Below are 19,995 nucleotides of genomic sequence, written 5' to 3' on the forward strand. Positions count from 1 at the left end.
GATTATCCTGATGGGCCCAATCTCACCATATGAGCTCTTAAAAGTGAAAGACCTTTCCCGGCTGTGGTTGGAGGGAGAGCTGTCAAGAGAGAAGAAGGATCAGAGACGTGCAATGTGAGAAGGATCTGGCTTTGGAACTGGAGGAAGGGGCCATGAGCCAAGGAATGGGAAAGCCACAAGCAGCTGGAAAAGGGTGAGAAGACGGATTCTCCCTCGGAGCCTCCAGAAAGGATTGCAGCTCTGCTGACACCTCGAATTTAACCTCATGAGATCCGGGTTGCTCTTCCCCTGAGCGGCTTGAGGTGACCTCTGGAGATGGTTCGCTACTCGCTGGACCCAGAAAACCCTACAAAATCACGCAAGTCGAGAGGTCCAAATCTTTGTGTTCACTTTAAGAACATGCGTGAAACTGCACGGGCCATCAAGGGTATGCATATCCGAAGAGCCACCAAGTATCTGAAAGATGTCCCTTTGCAGAAGCAGTGTGTGCCATTCCATCGCTACAATGGTGGAGTTGTCAGGTGTGCGCAGGCCAAACAGTGGGGCTGGACACAGGGTCGGTGGCCCAAGAAGAGTGCTAAATTTTTACTACACATGCTTAAAAATGCGGAGAGTAATGCTGAACTTAAGGGTTTAGATGTAGATTCTCTGGTCACTGAGCACATCCAGGTGGTCAAAGCCCCCAAGATGCGACATAGAACCTATAGGGTTCATGGCCGGATTAATCCATACATGAGCTCTCCCTGCCACATCGAGATGATTCTTACTGAAAAAGAGCAGATTGTTCCTAAACCAGAAGAGGAGGTTACACAGAAGAAAAAGATATCCCAGAAGAAACTGAAGAAACAAAAACTTATGGCCCGGTAGTAAATTCTGCATAGAATAAATGCCAAAAATAAAAATTAAAAAAAAATAAAAAGAGCCGGGTCAGACTTTTTGATCTACAAAATGATAAAATAATAGAATTTATGTCCTGTAAGCTACCGAGGTTGTGGCACTTTCTAACGGCCACAAGAGAAAACACATACGGCCCCTTATATCAGGCCTCAGAGCCTCTGCACTCTCCTTGGCAATAGGAGGACCACAGACACTGCACCCTTGCCTGGTTGTAGGGATCACGGGAGTCTGAGTGTGGAAGTTATCTGACACGGAGCCGGGCACACCGTAGGCGCATAGGGACTGCTACTTAAACCGCAGTTTGAACCATGAGAGGATGAGACAGACGCTGAGCCTTTCTGGAACAGGTGCCCATGAGGACATGGACAGCAAGCTCTAGAGGAGCCCAGAGAAGCTGGGAGGGCTCAATGGACAGGCTGGTCAGAGAAGGTCCCTCAGAGGGGGTGAGATGGAGACACAAGCTGCAGGGACATCGCAGGAGGACTGTCCTGCGGCTTGGAAGACTGTTCAAATCTGTGTTAAATCCGAGTATTAGAGCTAAGGTCTCCCACATGTGGGGTGGGTGGCACTGGGTCAGCAGTGGGAGTCAGGCATCACTGCCTTTGGGTCCTCACCGAGCTACTTACCTTCTCTGAAAAGTCTTTAAAAATAAGGAGAGCAGCACCTACCATAGGATAAAATCAGGCGAGCTGTTGATGATGGATGTGCTTCAGGGGCAGGACTGCAAGGTGCATGAGCCAATCACAGTTATTTTTTTCCCCATTTGCTCATGGACAGGCATCTTGCACCGCCGTGACCAGCATCAGCAGTGTTCATGGGGTCGTTTGATTTGGGATCATTTTTCCCACCGGCTGGCTGTCCTCTGCTCTCCGGAAATGGGAATGCCTGCCCACTTCCTGCCATTCCCACGCCTCTGTCTAGGGACCCACTTCCTCCCCGGGTGCCTGTGCAATCAGAGAAGGGTGCAGTCAGAGAAGGGTCACCCATTTTTTTCTGCACCTCACAGAGTGAAGTTTGTTCCTTCCTTTCACCTCTCACTTGCCATGCGACCTAAGGAAAAGGACTTTTTCCCCCACCCGGGCCTTGTTTCTTTGTCAGCAAAATAAAGATATTCTTGTGGACCCTTTTCAAACTCTAAGAGCTGGTGAGGCTGTGTGTTTCCACAAAAACAAAAACTGAACTAAACTAAAAAAAACAAAACAAAACAAAACAAAAAAACCCAAAACTAAACTAAACTAAAGAAAAAACAAACTAAACTAAAAGCAAAAACACAGACATCACCGTTGTAAGACTAGAATGATCAAGGCTAAACTGTACTTGCTAGAAGCTGGACACAGTTCACCTAATTGTTCATGTAATCCTCACAAGAATTCTAAAAGGTTGGTGCTGTTCTTATTCGCAGGCATGGAGAGGTAAGGTGTCTTGTCTCAGACCCCAAGCATGCGCCAGGTGTGACTGGGCTTCGCCCTCAGGGGTTCTCCTGCACCGGCCGTGCTAGAAACCAAGAGCCTTGGACCACTTCCATTCTCTTCTCCACTGTTTTGGGGTCATCATGAATCACTACCTAGATCTGGTCATGTCTTCCTTACACCCCATCTTTTCTTGTCTGGTTTTTCCTAGTATAGTTAGATTATATTTTACTGTCCCCCAGAAATTTGGGGCTAATCAAGAAGAATGTTCTGAGATGTTTAATAACCGAGTCTTCGTGCTGTTGGATAATATGTGAACCTTACCTTCTAAATAATGGATATTTATTGGGCCCCTACTGTATATAGAGATCCGTTCCAAGGATTTTATGTATTTTAAGTTCTCACATCCACCCTATTGAGGTAGGTCCTCTTATCATCCACATTTTCCAGATGAGGAAATGAAAGCACAGAGCATGGGTAGAGTGGCTTATGTCACACAGAGAGTGAGGGGCACTGCTGGGATCCAGACCCAGGCTGTCTGGCCGCAGACACCAGGCTCTTACCCACTTCACTTTATTTAGTCTTTCTCAAGCTCACCTCCTCTGGAAAGGAATTCTATAGTCTGTTTTTAGAAATTCTGTAATAATAGGATTATATAAAATGAAACAAGCTTGCTTTACTTCTGGATTCCTCACAGTCTTAAATAACCAGGATCTTTAAAGGCAGGACAGAGCAAGTATACTTGTTAAACTCTTAATTATGAGGACTCTTTACTTCTGGTGGATCAGCTCAAGGCCCATAGTTTGTGAAAATCAGCTCAGGAGGCATTGCAGATGGTTTTTTGGGGGAGGAGTCAAGTTCTACATTCTCAGTAGCCCTCCCTATTCAGTTTCTCCCCAAATATTCCATCTTCACTCCACCTCACTGACTTTGTAGTGCACCTGACATGTGTTCTGGGAAAAACAAACTTATGTATTGAGTCTCTGAAAATTAAAGTGCACTTTCAATGTTCCATGTTGGTAATTTGCCAATTAAAGAGTCTTTTTTTTTTTTTAAGTAAATGATTTCTGGTAAAGTAAATCATTACTCCTAACTGATTTATACTCTTGGTAAACCTGGATTTTTATGAAATAAGTTGTAAAGCAAGGCACATTTGGCCTTCCCTGTGGATGGGAGGAAAAAGTTGAATGGGGAGAGAAGGACAGAAGAGGGTGTGGAAGCCATAAGAGTCAAAGCTGTGGTTTTCCCCAAAAGTTGCACAAGATAATAATATGACTTCTGTTTTTCATCTACTCTGGATGACAACTGGGGAATCCGGCAACTGGGGAATCTTGCTTGAGAGGACACAGCTAGTTAAGTTGAAGGGCAGTCTAATTGTTAAATCTTAGAAGGTCTGGTTGTCTAACCTGTTGGTCTTTCTTCGAAGCACCTGCTGACGTCTCGTCAACATGCTTCCACTCTGGGACTCAAGAGTTTCTCTTCACACTGCCATTTTGTTAACTTCCACATTCAATTGCATTCTGTCCGTAGTTGCCGAGCACCCACTAAGGCTTGCTATGAGCCAGGCACTAGGGGTTTAGTACCCCTTTAATCCACACATGAACTCCAGGCCCTGGAGATAGAAAGTTGACCAAAGCATCATCTCTGCTTTGGAGGAGAACTTATTAAACCAATAAGCCAAAGACACAGCCCATTATAACTTTTGGCAGAACCCAAGGGTCAACAGAGATGGCCAAACAGAAGTTTGAGAGATCATAGCTAGGTGGTGTGGGGGGGGGGGGGCGGATTCTGGAAAGTTCTCTTGATGGAGCAGCGGTGGAGCTGGACTTTGAAAGACAAATAGGTTGTAGCTACACAGAGAAGTTGGTGGGAAAGAACTTCTCAGGGAGACAGCAGCTTAAACATGGAGAAGAATTCGTCCAGGGGGTGTTATTAGCTTGCCAGCAGCAAATGGCACTGGATTTGAGTTCTTTTGTTGTTTCTACGACAACTGCTGACCGCTCACCTGTCAGATGTCCCCCAGTGCTGAGGGGAGGGGGGGATGATGGAAAGCTTTCCTGATGGTTTCTGCAGGGACCAGATAAGTTATTTCACTCTTGGTATACCCGTATGTTTTCATCAGCAGAATGGGCATAAAGTTATCACCTCGTGAGGTTAATTTAAGGTAAAGATGAAGAGGAAACGATGTGCGCAAAGCTTTGGAACTGTGGATGGCACCTAATAACTGCTCAATAAAAGTAATAGAATTTATTATTATTATCGAATGCTTGAATATTTCCACAAATAGCTTTACCATGAGATTTCTAGGGGCAAGCACATTTAATTACTTCTGTCTCTGCAGCATTTATCAGTTTGTGAGCTGGGGATAATGTCTTCCAGATAACTTGAACGGTTGAATGAAGAAATATGAGAAAAATACCCCTTTTCCTAGGATGAATAACATACCATTTGCCTCTCACCCTTGAGGCTCCGGACGCCAGACCCCAGCCTGGGTAGGAAGACACCCCCCCTACTCCCAGGCCAGCGCTTTCTCTTCATGTGCATCTTCTGTGAGTTACTCTGGGGTAAAGAAAAACATTTGACCCCAGTTTAGTAAGATTGCCTTTCACAATCTCCCAGTTCCCTAGATGGGAATTGCTGAGCTGTTAGAATGTACAGAGAAGATCTAACTATTTTTAGGATGAGCTAGAAAGATTAGAACTTTGCTCTCTCCTCGAGTATCAAACCTACAATTGGTAGGAATCCAAACAGGAATTATTGGGGCGTTGGATATAGGGAGCTATCCATCGCACTCTCACGGCTTCAAATTCCTACAGAAAAAATGCTACGGGGCCTTTGATGTTGGAGCGCCTGCCTTGTGTCCTACACCATGTAGCACGTGGTTGAGTTCTGATAGCAACCTCCTGAGATTGACTGACTTCCTATTTTGCAGATAGGAAAACTGAGGCATAGCGATGTAAGTTATCTGGAGCAAAGCCACAGAGAGAGGGTTCGTGGGGCTGGAATTCCATCCCTGGTCTGTCCGGCTTCCCGACCCGTGATCTCTAGGAGGACGAAGATAACAACCACACAGATCAGAGCAGAGAGGAGAAAATGAGCTGGTGCTGCAGGCTGAAGGATGAAGTCACTCCAGTTGGGGTGGATTTGGTGAGCACATCATTTGGCTGGGAAGAGGGGCAGATTCACAGATGGGAAAGTCAGGGGATTCGGTACCTCCGGGGAGCTCACACCCTAATAGGGGAAACGTAAGAGGACTGTTTGTCATCTGCCCAGAGAGACCCTGCATTTCCTTTTCGGGGTCCCCCCTTCCCTCACTGCATGCCACACTGGGGCCTTGCATGTCAAGTCTCCTGCATTCTCCCCTCCAAGGGGTGGCCGTTTGTCTCAAACTGGAAAACGGGGCATTGGGAAATGAATTGTGACCCAAGAACTAAAAGTGGCAGGAGCTGAGTGATTCAGGGAGCAGCACCCTGATGGTAACTGCCTGTTAGTTCCTGCCATCTGGCTACTCAGCTTTTCCTTCTTTCTGAGGGCTTCCGGGGGGTAGGTACTCTAGGTTAGTTCACTCAACACACATTCCAACGCTCTTCAGGCTGTGCTTTCTCTATTCTAGGAAGCAGAAGGCTCAGAGCTTACCCTCCCAAACTCCCTTGCAGTTAGGGTGGCCATGTGGCTTAGCCAATGAGATGTGAGTGTCCACCTGCTGCAGGTCTCTCTCCTTTCTCCTCCTTCCTGCTGGGATGTGGACGTGATGGTTGGGGCTATGGCAGAAACCTTGTGGGCATGAGGAAAAGTATAAAAGCACTTGGGACGCTTGGGTGGCTTAGCAGGTGAGCGTGTGTCTTCGGCCCAGGGCGTGATCCCGGATTCCCCGGTTCAAGTCCCGCATCGGGCTCCCTGCATGGAGCCTGCTTCTCCTTCTGCCTGTGTCTCTGCCTCTCTCTCTCTCTCTCTCTCTGTGTGTGTCTCTCATGAATAAATAAATAAAATATTTTAAAAAATGAAAGCACTGCGCAGATATCAGCCCTGCTTGGTGACATCAAGAAGCAGCTTCCCTTTGGACTTCTCGCTCAGAATCCTTTATGCTTTAAACTGCTTTGTTGGGAAGTTCCCTTACTTGCAACCAAATGCGCCTCTTCATTGCTACCCAATCTATTTCTTTCCTTTGCACTTTTTTCTTATAGGGAGGGTGCTTGAGGAAAGCAGAATTTCTTTACGCAACCCAAACACCATCCTCATAGATGCAAGGAAGAGAGGAAGGCACACAGCGAACCACCAATGTCAACCAGAACGAAACATGCTCCTGCAGGGAAGAGCAGTCACGATACAGATTTGTGTTGACATAGTCTGTTACGTTTTTCCAAGGGTTTTCTCACGCACTGTTTCCTTTGGCTCTCTCAGCCACCTTGTAAAGTAAGAATTATTATTATTATACCTGTCTTATAGGTAAAAACAAAATGAAACAAAACAACTTGGTGTTTGACTACTATGGAAGTGAAGGAAAGGAAGTGATTCATTCTAGCTGGAGAAACTGTGGCAGCCTCATGAAAGCGGTGGCTTTGAATGGGGGTTTGAAGGATGAACGGCCTTTTAATTAGCAGAAGAGCCAGGCAGTGTTCCTGGCTAAAGCAGGAACTATAAAGCCTAGATGCATGAGAGGGCTGGATGACTGTGGCAAAGGTGACTGGTGCTTGGGGTTGGGGCCTGGGGGACTTGGGAAGCATATGGAAGAGATAGGGTTGGAAAAGTCAGCAGGGGCCAGATTGTAAAAAGGTCCGGTGTGTTGGCAGCCTCTTTGGGCTGCAGGGGCGTTCAGGTAACTTCAACTAATGAAGTGATTGTGAGGATACATGTGGGAATAAAAGAGCTTCCAGAATCAGGGCCAAGCTTCTTGGAGATCCAGTCATATACCATAACAAGCATCGCAGGATGAACGAGATCCTTGGGACAGCCAGGCCTCATGGAGGTTGGAAGTACTTTGACAACATATAATTGTTCAGGATGGAACCTAATTTTTTAAAAAGATTTTATTTATTTATTTGTTTATTTATTTGTTTATTTATTTGATAGAGAGCAAGAGAGCATGAGCTAGGGTAGGGAGGAGTAAGGGGAGAAGGAGAAGCAGGCTCCCCACTGAGCAGAGAGCACCATATGGGACTCAATCCCAGGACCCAAGGATCATGACCTGAGCCAAAGGCAGATGCTTAACTGACTCGGCCACCCAGGCACCCCGAACCTACTTTTTGTAACTGAATTATTTCATCTTCTGCAGCAAAACTCATTGGTTGCCAACCTAGAGCTTTGACATTACCATGATACCCTCTTGTGCATCTTCAGTCAAATTCCAGAGGGCGTATTGGTTAGGATCGGTTAGGCTCTGCTGTGCTAACAGATAGTCCTTGAAGCCCTGGTGGCTTTATACAATTACACAAAGTGTCCCCTGGAGCATGTGGCCTCCAGAGTCTCTCATGGCAAGGGAAGAGAGGGACAAAGGAGGCCCACTAGTTCTTAATCTTCTTGCTGCTTTTCTTCACAATCCATTGGTCAGAAGTAGCCAGATGGCCCCACCTAACTGCCAGGGAGGTTGGGAGAGGTAGGCGAGTACCCAGATGAACTGGCCCCCCCCTGGAGGGTCTGATGGATCTGGGTGCTCACCTTCATCTCCATTGACAAAGTACTCGTGCCAGGTGTCTTAGTTATGGCCGCTGTAACAAAAGGACCTCAGACTGGAGGCTTAAACAGCAAGCATGCATTTCTCAGTTCAGAGCCTGGGGTGTCTAAGATCAGGGTAGTAGTAGACCTGGTGTCTGGTGAAGGGCTTTTTGGTTCTCAGCCATTTTCTCCCACGTCAGGGAGGGCAAGAGAGCAAAGGCCCCACTTCCAGAAGCCATCACACTGGGGGTGAGGATTTCAATATGGGAGTTCTGGGGGGTCCACACACCACAGTCACTTGGGAGGCCCCTTTCCAGTGATGGATTGGCTGTTCTGTGGTCAGGTGCCTTCCGTTGGTGCCATGAGCTGGCGGGGAAGAGGAGGCCGTGGTCTCTCTGGTGTAGGCAGGATAGTCCATGTAAGGACTTACTGGAGCCACTTCAGTATATTATGTGAAGGCTGGGAGCTTATTTTGAGGCCCTGGGGAGCCCCTGAGGGTGTGAACAGGGCCGTGAGAGATTGTTGCCCGTTTGCATTTTGCACAGGTCCCTCTGGGGCTGGGTTGAGCATGATGATAACAGGCACCGGATGGATTGGAGGGAGAGAGACTGGCTGTGCAGCTGCTGGGCTCGTCCGAAGAAGACACCTGATAGGAGAGTGGAGTTGAAGCAGACGATAAATCGAAAACTCTGCAGACAGGAAGTTAGAGTCCCAGGATAACACACAGAGTATCTCACATGCATTGTGGGAGAAGTAAATGAGATCCTGTCTGTAGAATTCTTAGCACAGATTTAGCACCTGCTATTATTCTTCTCTACTCAGAATGTTTGGAGAGGGCCAGTCAGCCTCTGCTTGAATGCTTCCAGAGATGGGAAGCTCACCACTTTCACAGGCAACCTGACTTTTTTTTTTTTTAATTTTTTTTTTTAATTTTTATTTATTTATGATAGTCACAGAGAGAGAGAGAGAGGCAGAGACACAGGCAGAGGGAGAAGCAGGCTCCATGCACCGGGAGCCTGATGTGGGACTCGATCCTGGGTCTCCAGGATCGTGCCCTGGGCCAAAGGCAGGCGCCAAACCGCTGCGCCACCCAGGGATCCCGGCAACCTGACTTCAACGAGGTAAATAACACTCACCTGGCTCGATATAGCAGCTGAGACATGGCCTAGGAAGGAGCTTTATTACCATAAACAGCTAAATCATTATATCATGTTTAACAACTAGAGAGGGTAGGATCAGGAATCTTTTGGTTGAAAGTAGTAAAACCTAGTTCAAGCTGACCTCTACATAATAAAGAAAATTTATTGGTTTATATAAATAAAAAAGTCTAGAATGTGTGCTTCAGCCCATGCTTGATCCAGCAGCTCAAAGATGCCTCTGAGAACTTGGTTTTTCTCTGTTTCTTCACTCGGCCTCCTATGATGTCAACGTCATTTAAAGCTGGTTCTCTTGTTGGTTGTGAGGCGGCTTCTTGCACTTCCTTGGTTATGTACTTTGTTGATATCCAGAAAGCTACAGAAAATGATTTCTCTCCTATGTTTTCATCAAATACCCTGAAATTCACTCCCGCCTTGGACCAATCACTGTTTGCAGATAGATGGACCTCAGTGATGGGCTTAGCCAAGGTCCCATTGTTGGAGCGGGAGGTAGTCAGCTTCTTCGGAACCCTGCAGATGGAAATCAGCAGGAAGGAGTGAAGGAATGAGCACTGAGGACCACCACGCTTGCCCTTGTCCTGCCTTCCCTCATTGTCCTCTTTATTCCTCTGTCTTCTATGCCTGCTTTGATAATGAGAAATCTCAAGGTGTTGGAGTGGGACCGTGAAAGCTTGATCTTTGTTCCATTAAAGAAGGGCTCCGAAGATTTGTTCTTTTGGAGGCCTGCTCGGCTCTGGGGGACCAAGGCTGGACTTACACCCTGTAGAAGCAGAGAGTCAGCTAGAAGGGACTTAACAGTGGCATTGTCCTAGGGTGGGAACTGAGCTCGGACAGGAGAGTCCCTGGTCCTGAGCCACAGAGTCACAGAGCCCAATTTCTTTGATGTACGCTCTGACATCCCTGCCCAGCATTTGTCCTCTCAAGGACTCTGTCTGTCTGTCTGTCTGTCTTTGGAAAACAAAGTGCCTTCTTTGGCTCCATGTTCTGTGGTGAAGCAAGCATGAGTTAGCCAGAGAGCTTGTCCCAAACACACTGCCCTGCTCACTTGAACACTCTTTCCTGAAGGAAAGCACGGGGTGTGTGTGCATGTTGAACGGGCTCCTCAGTTAATGCTGAACCCTGGCCTCTTGCTTTGCATCAGGTGCCTCCCACTCTGGCCTCAAGACCTCTGAACTTGGCCTCAGTCTGAGGGCCCCAGGACCGAGAGAAAGGGAAAGGCAATGGATGACCCCAGGGGAACCTGCCTCCCTTGACCCACACATAGAAGGAAGACAAGAGGCTTGGGTGTGCTGGAGGCCGAAGGCCAGTCCAAGAACTCACAAGGGTGCCGCTGGCTGGGCCCTGCTGTTCTGCTGCCCCAGGCAATGCCGTCATGCCACGAGGCCTCAGGCCTGCCAGCGCCCTTTGGCTGACCGGGGAGTCTGCAAGGCAAGGGTCATTGTGTTCCTGCCCTCCAACTCTCCCCCCACCCCCTTAGAGGGCTCAGGTTACTGGATGTTTCTAGAAAGAGAGGCTTTTAGAAGGAGGGCTGGAGGTAGAGTGACAACCCTCAGGTGCTTGTTGGGTGCTCTGTGCCCCCCAGCACCTGTGGGCTAAGGGCCCCTGCCTGCCTTCTTCCCTAAGACACGAGATTGAAAAAGCAGGGAAGCCATATAGCGAAAGGAGCAGGTGCACAGTGCACCTGTTGGAAGATCGGAGCACCTGTTGTTCGAGAGAACAGTCCGCTCCGACGTTGGGACCAGAGGTTTTTGCAGAAGCAGCCGCCGCCAGGCAGCCACTGCGTTCAGATCAAGCCGAAGACGCAGGATGCAGAGGGGAAGAGCCACTCCTGGAGGCTTCTGCCTGTGGCATCTTTGTCGCCTCCCCCCCCCCCCCCGCCCCCCTGCGAGTCCTGCAGGGAATCTGGGAGGCTTCCAACCTGGTAGGAGAATTTATACCACCGAGGCACCTGTCGTCACCTCCAGAAAGATAGCGACCAGAGGTGGGGAGAGCAGAGGGTGCCTAGAGGCAGTGGGTGTCCTCTCGCCCCCGCCTTACCTGTGCTCCTCCTCTCCCTCCTCCTCTTCCTCCTCCTCCTCCTCCTCAGCTCTCTGCTCATCAGTCTCCTGGTTTCCTTTTTTTTTTTTTTTTTTAAGATTTTATTTATTTATTCACTAGGCACAGAGAACGAGGCAGAAACACAGGCAGAGGGAGAAGCAGGCTCCATGCAGGGAGGCCGATGTGGGACTCGATCCTGGGACCCCAGGATCACGCCCTGAGTCGAAGGCAGACACTCAACTGCTGAGCCACCCAGGTGTCCCTGTCTCCTGATTTCCTGACGCTCAGGTGCTTCCACACCACGTTGGCCCCCTACGTCTCCCATCTGTAAGCTGGCTTTCTGGATGTTCGAGATGAAGTCAACCCCCCTTTTTTTTCATCCTTAAATCAATGTCCCAACAGGAATGGGGTCATAAACGTAAACCCACTCCCTTGTGACATAAGGCAAACTGCTGTAAGTATAAGGGCACAGTGATTAAGGTAATAAAGGACACATCCTGACACAAGTGATCTCAGGCCCTTCCAGTGGTTTCTGCATTGGACAGTGGAGAACTCTGAGGCAGCAGAGGCCATCATGCGTTGGGAGCATGTGTGGGTGTCGAGTCCTGCACAGAGTGTTAATGTTCGTGGGCCAGTTGACTCCGATTTAACCTCAGGCGTGGAGCCATTTTGCAGATGAAGCAGCCAAGGAGCAGGAACCCATCAAGGGACTTCCCCAAGGTTCTCAGGCAGGAAACGGTAGGATTGGGGACCAAAGTGCATCCATGGACCTTAATCTCGACATATTTGGCATTTTTGACAGCATTTAGCACAATGCTTGACACAGAAATGACGGAGAGGGAGCCTTTGAATGAGGGAGGTAATGTCAGGGAGGTGGGGTGCTATAGTTGAATGGACAAAGGATTTGAACATAGACCTAGATGTTCTAGAATGTTTGTTTGGATCCATAGTTCTCCAGCAGTGCTCGTGATCCCTTTCCTTCCCTCTTGAGGGTAGGTTGAGGAGCTGAGCTTGTGGGTGTTCAGTTTTTCTACTTTTCCTTCATCAAGAGCAGGTCCTTTTCATATTATGATTTTGAGTTTGATTTCATTAGGGAAAGAAGGAAAAAACAGATTCTTTTGCTAAAAACAGGTTGAAGAGGGACACCTGGGTGGCTCAGTGACTGAGCATCTCCCTGAGGCTCAGGTCGTGACCTCGGGGTCCTGGGATCAAGTTCCGTATCAGCCTCCCTGCAGGGAGCCTGCTTCTCTGCCCCTCTCTCATGAATAAATAGAAAAATCTTTTTTTATTATTATTATTTTTTTATTTATGATAGTCACACAGAGAGAGAGAGAGAGGTAGAGACACAGGCAGAGGGAGAAGCAGGCTCCATGCAACGGGAGCCAGACGTGGGATTCGATCCCGGGTCTCCAGGATCGCGCCCTGGGCCAAAGGCGCTAAACCGCTGCGCCACCCAGGGATCCTAAATAGAAAATCTTAAAAAAATAAAAATAAAAACAGGTTGAAGAATTCTGTTTCAGGTGGCCTTTGAGGTCTTCTCAAAACCTCATTATCTCTGATTTTACGATTTGAGTGTGGGCTCTACTGCTTCCCGACTGTGTGGTGGTGGATAAGTTCGCATCTTCGTCTTTAAAATGAGCGTAAGGAGAGAAACGCTGCCGAGTCCTCAGGGTTATCATGTGGAGGAAGCGTGTGGCTGGGCCCTGAGATGAGCCAAGGACCCTGCAGGAGTACGGAATTGGTGACATTGTGCAATCATCAAACATTTCTTGGGTGGCAGCTCTGGGCTGCCCAATGGATAAATGCTGGAGATGTGAAGAGCCATCGGGCAGAGGAGAGCTGGGAATCGACGGGCACAGGTGCACAGTCTCCTGGCAGATAGGTAAATAAGCAGGCAGTTTCAGTCCAAAGTGATGCATGCCCAGAGGTAAGCATGGCGAAGGGTCACCCAGCCCAGCTCAGCCTGGGGATGGAGGTGACAGCAAGGGGGTGGAGGCGGTAGGAAAATGACATCTAGCGTACGTCTCAAAGTGGAAGCAAAAACCAATAATGATACTGGGTGGGCATGCTATACCTCATTCACACAGGATTTTAGTCACATCGCATTGAGTCTTCTGAGGTTTCACTTCTCCTTTGTGCAAAGATCTTACAGAGACAAAAGCAAATGTAAAGAATACCATTGGGCTAATGTTACAAACTCTGTGGAGTTTTACTCCACCTTTTCTTTTTTTTTTTTCTGCAAAAAAACTATTATAATCAACATATGTGCTAGACCCTGTCTTCTTCTTCTTTTTTTAAATCTTTTTATTTATTTATTTATTTTTATTTTATTTTTTTTTAATTTTTATTTATTTGTGATAGTCACAGAGAGAGAGAGAGAATGAGGCAGAGACACAGGCAGAGGGAGAAGCAGGCTCCATGCACCGGGAGCCTGACGTGGGATTCGATCCCGGGTCTCCAGGATCGCGCCCTGGGCCAAAGGCAGGAGCCAAACCGCTGCACCACCCAGGGATCCTTAATCTTTTTTTAAAAAAAGATTTTATTTATTCATAGAGACACAGTGAGAGAGAGGGACAGAGGAACAGGCAGAGGGAGAAGCAGGCTCCATGCAGGGAGCCCGATGTGGGACTCGATCCCGGGTCCCCAGGATCACACCCCAGGCTGCAGGCGGCGCTAAACCACTGAGCCACCGGGGCTGCCCTAGACCCTGTCTTCTTGAGAAAACTCGACATCCCTTCAGAACCATCCTCTGTGAGAGCCCAGGGTGCCCTCTGAGCATCTCCTGTCCGGCAGCATGTTTGTATCAATGAGAAAGCTGGAACCCAGATTGATGAGGTGTCTTCACCATGGCCGGGAAGTACAGCAGTCAAGTTTAGATGTGGCTTCCTCGGGTACCACAAGTTCTGATGGCTCTGGAATGGGAGCGGCAGTGTGTCGAGGGGACACATCCAGGTTTGTGGTCTGAGGGCCAGAGGTGGAGTTCACCCCGCCTTTAACCAACAGTGTTTGCGTGTGTATGTCAACGAGTGAGCTGTGCCCTAGTGTACAGAAATGAGCAACTCATTCTCCTTGCTTTAAAGGGCTCACAGGTCAAAGATACTTCAAGTGTCAATGAAAACCCATGATGCGAACAGACAGCTGGGTGGCTCAGTCGGTTAAGTGTCTGACTTTTGATTTTGAGTCAGGTCATGGTCTCAGAGACCCTGGGTTGGGCTCTGTCCTGGGTATGGAATCTGCTTGATTCTCTCTTTCTTTCTGCCCCTCTTCCCCCATCCCCACTTGCACGTGTGCTCTCTCTCTCTCTCTGAAGAAAAGGAAAAGAAAAAAAATCCACGATATAAGTGCCAGTGGAGAAAGGTGCACGGTGCTCTGAGAGCGGTATTTGCATAGGATGCGTTGGAAGATGTAAGCACTGAAGCCATGCACACTTGGGCTCAGTTTCCAGTGCTGCCCCTCACTGTGTGATCTTGAGCAAGCTAGTTAACCTTTCTGAGCCTCAGTTTCTCCATCTAGAAAATGGGGAGACTAATACCCTTCCTGTTGGCACCTACGAATAAAATGTATACCCCGGAGATACGGCTGGCAAAGTGCCTGGCCCAATAAGCATCATCGTGGTAAGAACGGGGGCAAGACATTCAATTTCTCCAAGCCTCCGGGAGCTTCATTTGTCCCCCTCTGTACACCAGGAGATGGAAGTGAAGTGTGCTTTGTACAACTGTGAAGTGTTTAAAAAAATGGTAGTGATTTCTCTTGGGATTCTTAGCCGGCCCTAATTAGGATGATGAAGGCAGTGTAGTGGGGTGCTTTGTCAAATTCCAGAGAGTGACTGGAGGTCAGAAGCCAGGACAGCCTCTCCGACCTCATGCCCCCCTTGCCCACTGCCCTCCAGAGTCTCCATATACTTTCCTCCCGTCATCTGCACTAAATGTGCTCTGGACCAGGACCTGCAGATCTTGAGCCTGGTTTCTTTGTCTATCAGCAAAGTCCTGCAGGGAGGGAGGACTTGCCATCAGGCCTGAGAACGAAGTCAGGCGTGCTTGGAATGCAATTGCAAAAGAGGTTACAAGAGCCTGGCGAGAATGCTGAAATCAAGTGATGTCGAGAGGTTTTGTTATTTTTGAAAAAATGACTCATTCTGAGAAACCCTAACGGGCCTCCCAGAACGTTCACCTAGTTGCCTGTATGTCTAACCCAGAGCCCACTGCAGAGAAAAACAAACCTTGTAGTCACAGCTGAAGGAGGGGGGTGGTGGGGTGCCAAGGGGGGGTGCCAGGGGGGTGCTGTGAGGGTTGGTGGGGGAAAACAGGGATGACAACTGGATGCAGGAAGAGCTTCAAGATAACTCCTGCCCTCTGGGTGGACTGCTTTAATTTCCCCGTCCCTTTCTCCAACCATCACAAAAACATCCCCTTGGAAGTAACGTGTCCTCGGGATTGACCTGAGCTGGCCAGGGGAGGCAGGGTCATTTCCGTGACATGCAAGTCAAATAGGGGCCGAGAGAGTATGAGCTATTTCCCCCGGATGAGAGAGAGAAGGGAGCATCAGAGAAGTGGGGAAGGACAGAGAGAGAGAAAGGAGGAGGAGGAGGAAGAGTGGACGAGAGAGGAGCAGAGAAGAGAAGGCCCGTGAATGAGAACCAAAGGGAGAACCATGCTTGTCTTGAGAAGCACCTCGAAAGGCTGCTTTCAGCGAGGGCACCTGCTGGCCTCCTCCCCCTGAGATGCCCTTAGCCAAATGTCTGATTTAGGGGGAAACAACTTCCTTCACCAAGTCTCCATGGGGATGGAGGAGTAGAACAGATTCATAGCTTCTCAAATTTAGTAGGCATAAGAATATTCTGGAAGACTTGTTACAGTACAGATTGCTGGGCCCTGTCTCTGGAATTCCGTTTCTGAAGGTCTGGGGAGGGGCCCTGGAATCTGCATTTCTAACCAGCTCCCTGGTGAGGCTGTCGCTGCCAATTGGTCATAGACCCCCCATCCCATCCCCCCACTTTGAGTGTCCTGGGGTGGCTGATCGGGAATGTTCCTGCTGCTCCTGCCATCTGTGATTTGAGAAAACTCAACAGCTCCTGCTCATGGAGCACTGTGGTGGGGAGCTAGGAGTATAAAGTTGCACACAAGGCAGGCGTCCTGCCTTTTGGGTCTAACAGTCTAGGTGAGGAAACAGGCTCTACAGGGAACCCCATTACCCCACAGGATATGCGGGGGACACGCCGAGGAGGGAGTGGGTCCACTGCCTGTGTGCAAGTCAGGAGGGGCTCCAAGGAGAGCGGTGCTGGGTGGGCCTGTGGGCCTCAGTTGTCCCTAACCAGGAGGTCATGGGAGGGGATGACTTCCGGGCAGAGGGCAGTGTAGGCTGTTTGCAGTGGTCCCCAGAGAAGGCTTCCGCTCAGTGCTTACTGCATGAGGTGTGGCGTTAGCGCGGCTCAGGGGGACGTTTCCCGCTCTGGCATCCCGGAGCTGCCAAGCATAGCCGTAGCAGTTCCCCATCTCCTGGGGAGCCCAGTGGAGGGAGCTCGGGTGGCTGGCCTCCCGGGGGACCACAGTCAAGTATCATACACACACACACACACACACACACACACACACGGTATTATATGTACGTGCAATAGGTACATATGTACACACACGTGCACATAGTGGAACCTCATTATTTGTGGTTTCTGCATTTGTAAATTTGCCCCTGTTGGCTAATATTTGCTTGTAACCTCCAAATCAATACTCGGTGGCCCTTTTAACCATTCAAGGACACACGCAGAGCGGTGACAAAATTTGACTCCCCTGACACGTTCCGGGTGGGATGATGCTCTGACTTCTCGTTTCAGCTCCTGTCCTGTCAACAAGGGTCCATTTTGTAACCTGTCAGTACCATGTTTTGAGTATCTTGGTGCCTTCCCCCCCCCCCGTGATTTCACTGTTTAAAATGGCTCCCCAGCCACTGCCTTTGGTGCTGTGTGCCTGGGCACAGGGGCAGGGATGTGCCTTCTGGAGAAAACAGGTGTGTGAGATAAGCTTCATTTAGATTGTGAGATAACAGTGCTGTTGGCCACGAGTTCAGGGCTGATAAATCAGCAATATGTATTGAATAAGATGCCTTTAAACAGAGACACACACACACAACACAAGGTTATGTATTGATGAGTTGATGAAAATGTTGTGGCCAGAGGCCCCCAGACCCTAACCTTCCATCTCGCCTAGGAGCGATGATACAGCATTCACTAATTCAGTGTTCAGGGCAACTTTATAGAACACAATTACCATGAATAATGAGAATTGGTGTGTGTGTGTGTGTGTGTGTGTGTGTTTGCTTGCCTGTAACATTAAGCCCCTGCCAAGTATTTCTGTTGCTCAATATTACAAGTTATTATATTTAACAAGATAATTCATAGTTGCAGCAAGAGTTTAGTAAAATCCAAGCCTAGATAGGTAAACTCTGGGAGCTCTCTTCCTAATCCTATCCGATGGAAATCCTTTATCCAATTTAACCATTTCCTTTTCGGCCGAGATCTGAGCAAAAGGCATTTTTCTACTTGTCCTGAAGTCGCTGCCATGGCCACTTGGATTCACAACATCTCACCAGTTAGATACAAATGGTGAGTTGTGGTGTCCCAGTGCCCAAGTCCCATGACTTTGGTATGGATTATTATAGGAGGATTTAAAACTGGAGATCACTTTGCTTTCATCACTAGGATTCTGACACCAGTTTGGATGTGTGGTACTTTCCGACACCATCAAGCAATTCTCTGCGACACCAGGGTGTCCTAGAATCTAAATTCTCATACTGTCTACTGCTACCTGAGGTGGCATCTGACTGCACAGACCAAGGGGCTGAGTACCTAAGACTGTCTCCACTTCAGGTGTCCGTCACAAGGCCAGGTTGTCTCTGTGCTTCTGACCGGCTGGTGATAAATCAGAGGTTCCCATAATCCCCTCCTCGGGTTCCATAAATTTGCTAGGGCAGCTCACACGACTCAGGAAACCAGGTTATCCATCGGCTTGCTGGTTCATCACGAAGGATATTAAAGGATATGAATTAACGGGCAGATGAAGAGATACATAGGGCGAGGTCCCAAATGCAGGAAATTGTGTCCGCATGGGTTTGGGGGCCAGCAGTGTGTCAAGTGTTGTGGTTGACCAATCTGGAAGCTGTCCCACACCCTTCTTTTTGGGTTTTTTATGGAGGCTTCATTATATAGGCACAATCGATTCAATCATTGGCCATTGGCCACAGAAGGCAACCTCCAGGCCTGTTCTTCTCTCAGGAGGTCAGAGGGTGGAGCTGAAGTTTCCAACCCTGGCAGCCAGCCCTCAGCCTTAGGTGACTTAGGGGCTTTCCAAAACTTACCTCAGTTAACATAACAAAGGACACCTCGCTCACCCCCTCACTTAGGAAATTCCAAGGGTTTTAGGAGGTCTGTGCCAGGAACAGCGAAGAGGGAGATAAAAGTCTATTTTTTTCTTATGAATCGCGATCACCTTTGTGATTATTGCATCTGGTAGACTGAATTTTGGCACGGAGGGAGAGCCGGTGCACAGGCCGAAGGGTGCTCTGGGACCCGCGTGGGCAGGGTGATAGGGTGCAGTGGCTGCAGCTGCTGAAGCAGCTGGGGACCGAGCTGGAACCCCCACCGCAGCCTCAGGCAGCAGCCCTGCCGGCCAGGCCCCCGCCACCCCGCCTCTCCCGTCTGGGTCCTGCCCTCAGCCCTGTCCCCTAGGCCACGTCAGACCTCTCTGGCTTGTTTCTGAGAAATGTGCTGAGAACACACAAGGCCCCATCAGGCCTCAGCGGCTTGGACGTGATTTCCCTGGGAACCAAGGCCGGGGGTGCTCTGCAGCCTTCCTGGACTGGGAAATCTCTGCCTCCCCAGGGGCGGGTCATGCTGGAGGGAGTCTTTGGGTGCTCCCGGGCCTCCTCCCCCTGGGTCCAGGGGGACCTCGCTGGCCAGTCGAGCGAGAGGAAGCACTGGGGCTGAAGGAGCAAGGCGGCTGGCTGCCATCCCACATAAACACGCTCCGTCACTGTAAATTATTTATGCACCATATGGAGGCTGGACAGGCTCCTTGACGGGGTGTGTTAATTAGAAGACTGTGGATCCTGCCTTGGCCCCAGTTCCTGGGGGCCGGGGGTGGGGGCACCAGAGGAGTGGGGGTGGGGGGTGCTGTTTTTTTTGCTCAGCATCTCCCTGATTAGAAGCTTCAGCGATTCTGGCTTTTCCAGCAACAAGTCTGAATGCCATAGGTCGGCGTTCAAGGCCTCTTTCCCGCCGGAGCTCCCACGCTTGCCCTCTGCTTCTGGCATGACAACTTTTCGTTGTTCTCTATAAATGACGGTACCATTCCCACCACTAGACCTCGCATCCTGTGCTGCCAGCATCCTTTAAATCACAGATCCTTTATTTAAAATTAAAAAAATATATATATTTAATTTATTTATTTAACAGAGGGAGAGGGAGAAGCAGACTCCTTGCTGAGTAGGGAGCCCGCCGTGGGACTCAATCCCAGGACCCCAGGATCATGACCTGAGCCGAAGGCAGGTGCTTAACCAACTGAACCACCCAGGTGTCCCAAATCACAGACCCTTTAAATATCATGTCCTCTGCGTGGCCTCCTCATTCACCCACCGGAGCACGAGCTTGTTCCTCCTTGTGCCGCGTTCCTCCGCTGCACACCGCGGTAGAAGTGTAGAAGTACAGCCTCTGGTTTGAACCAGGACACCAGCTGCATCCCTTCCTGAGGGACCTTGGTTTCTTAAGTAGAACCTAGAACCTAGGGCATCTCCCTAAAGCTCTGGGGGTGGTGGTGGAGGGTAGGATATATGCTAACTTTCCATGGTACCGGGCA

General features: G+C 49.2%; 1 protein-coding gene across 1 annotated transcript; it reads left to right on the forward strand.

The window, feature by feature from the left end:
- The first annotated feature begins 300 nt into the window (after positions 1-300).
- LOC475097 (60S ribosomal protein L17-like) lies at positions 301-882 on the forward strand. Its single transcript, XM_038555507.1, has one exon. It carries the CDS (start codon positions 316-318, stop codon positions 865-867), a length of 552 nt encoding a protein of 183 aa, XP_038411435.1. The 5' UTR covers positions 301-315; the 3' UTR covers positions 868-882.
- The last annotated feature ends 19,113 nt before the right edge of the window (positions 883-19,995 follow it).

The sequence above is a fragment of the Canis lupus genome, chromosome 13 (assembly GCF_011100685.1).
Source record: "Canis lupus familiaris isolate Mischka breed German Shepherd chromosome 13, alternate assembly UU_Cfam_GSD_1.0, whole genome shotgun sequence".
Classification (NCBI taxonomy): Eukaryota; Metazoa; Chordata; class Mammalia; order Carnivora; family Canidae; genus Canis; species Canis lupus.

What these genes read in the sequence shown, in the direction of transcription:
- LOC475097 (XM_038555507.1), top strand. Translation starts at nt 316, where the DNA reads ATGGTTCGCTACTCGCTGGACCCAGAAAACCCTACAAAATCACGCAAG.